This window comes from Diaphorina citri, unplaced genomic scaffold, assembly GCF_000475195.1.
Source record: "Diaphorina citri unplaced genomic scaffold, Diaci psyllid genome assembly version 1.1 scaffold2838, whole genome shotgun sequence".
Lineage (NCBI taxonomy): Eukaryota > Metazoa > Arthropoda > Insecta > Hemiptera > Psyllidae > Diaphorina > Diaphorina citri.
The window spans coordinates 29,922-31,541 of record NW_007380255.1 but is presented as its reverse complement, the minus strand read 5'-3'; the positions used below and the strand labels follow the sequence as shown (position 1 = coordinate 31,541).

The 1,620-nt window shown below is 37.2% G+C and overlaps 1 protein-coding gene and 1 long non-coding RNA gene across 6 annotated transcripts in view; both read left to right on the top strand.

Annotated features, from left to right (window-relative positions):
* Positions 1 to 667: 667 nt before the first annotated feature.
* Positions 668 to 1,620, top strand: part of LOC103519619 (glutathione S-transferase-like) — an 18,437-nt gene continuing 17,484 nt past the window's right edge. For 3 of the 5 annotated variants that reach the window (XM_026831065.1, XM_017448257.2, XM_017448260.2), the window contains exon 1: positions 669 to 807. In XM_026831065.1, coding sequence (XP_026686866.1) covers positions 769 to 807 — 39 coding nt within the window. In that variant the 5' untranslated portion in view covers positions 669 to 768. Of the gene's footprint in view, positions 808 to 1,620 lie in introns of all 5 variants that reach the window. The other 2 variants (XM_017448259.2, XM_017448258.2) reach the window with 1 other exon arrangement.
* LOC113471707 lies at positions 1,093 to 1,587 on the top strand. Its single transcript, XR_003394302.1, has 2 exons — positions 1,093 to 1,270; positions 1,441 to 1,587. It is a non-coding gene; the product is annotated as an uncharacterized LOC113471707 (long non-coding RNA).

The window sequence follows — 1,620 nt, the reverse complement described above, 5'->3', positions numbered from 1 at the left end:
AAAAATGGGAATGGACAAAATTGTTAATTTTTTGGAAGAAATTTTTCCAAGTCCAAAAAGTTAGAAAAAAATTCAAATGATTGTGATTGTAAACAACAACATGTATGCAATATAGGAAAATGGCCCAATAGCTAATTCCTTTGCATTTGTAAACAACAACATGTATAGGAAAATGGCCCAATAGCCAATCCCTTTGCATTTGTAAACAACAACATGTATGCAACATAGGTAATTGGTCCAATAGCCAATTCCTTTGCATTTGTAAACAACAACATGTATGCAATATAGGAAAATGGCCCAATAGCCAATTCCTTCGCATTTGTAAACAACAACATGTATGTGTATGCAATGTTATGCATCATCTGTAACAGAATGTACAATTGTACAGCCTGTAACACAATATTGTAGCTTTATATTGAGATTAACTAATGAGTGGGTTGATTTACACAGGTCTCGTGGGCCCAGGAACAGGATAATTAAATAAGACCTATAAGAGGTAGATAGGTTAGGTAGGTATAGGGTTAGAATCATTTCAGGCCCGTTTCACCCCTATACCAACAATAGGCCCTATACCAACAATGGAAACAGTTTTGACTTTTGACTCCTCAATTAATAGACTATTCTTGTATATTGATAGGACCATCTGATTAGTACAATGTTCTAGCATCTGATAAACCAAGTGATAACACTGATTGTATAGATTAAGCTAACCACTGATTCATCCATCATTGTATTCCTCAGTGTCGATTGACTGGTGAACCACTCATCATGGTGATGTATGATGGGTCTATTGCTGACAATGTCAAGGTAAGAAGCCAAGGAGTTAACACTTCACTTCAGGTATTTAAAAAATACACATATCGATCGGCTGATATCTCTTTTTTTTTTGTTTTCCCTGAGTCATCAATTGATAATATTACACAGCCTCTTATGAAACTGACTCACTCCCGGATACTACGTTAGTTCTAATCCACTTCTAGCTTCTAGGTGTGCTACTATGTGGTTTTCAAAACTCGACGCCATGTTTTTCCATAGGTCCTACAATTCCTACATCTACATGTTTTTCCCACATGAGCAGAAAAATCGGAAAACCCCGGAATCCCTAGCCGTTCCCAAACTAAGGCCGTTTTAGAGGAGGCGTCTTTTAAAGTGTGCAAACCAATGCAACTTTTAATTAATTAATTCCTTAGCCCCCCGAAACCAAAGAATACAACGAAGACTCGTTATGACGAAAAAATCAGCATAAGTATACAACATTCTACTCTAACAAGTTGAGTAACATACCTATTACAAATTACAAATGTGATGTAAATTACAAATGACAACCGTAAACCGTAATTGCTTTCTCTTCTCGACCAACTTCTGGAGCTTCGTGGTTCGAGTCCGAGTCAAGTTATGAAATTTAGCGTAGTGTAAAAATCCCTTTCTTTGCTCTTCTAGATTACCCGTTTGGAAAAGTCCCCTGTATCGAAATAAACGGAGTCCAATATCATCAATCCAGAGCTATAGGACGTTACTTAGCCAGACAGGCGGGCCTGTATGGTATGGATGGACCTGAGATGGATATGAAGATAGATATGATAGTGGATACTATAGACGATATGAGACAAGGTAAGGATA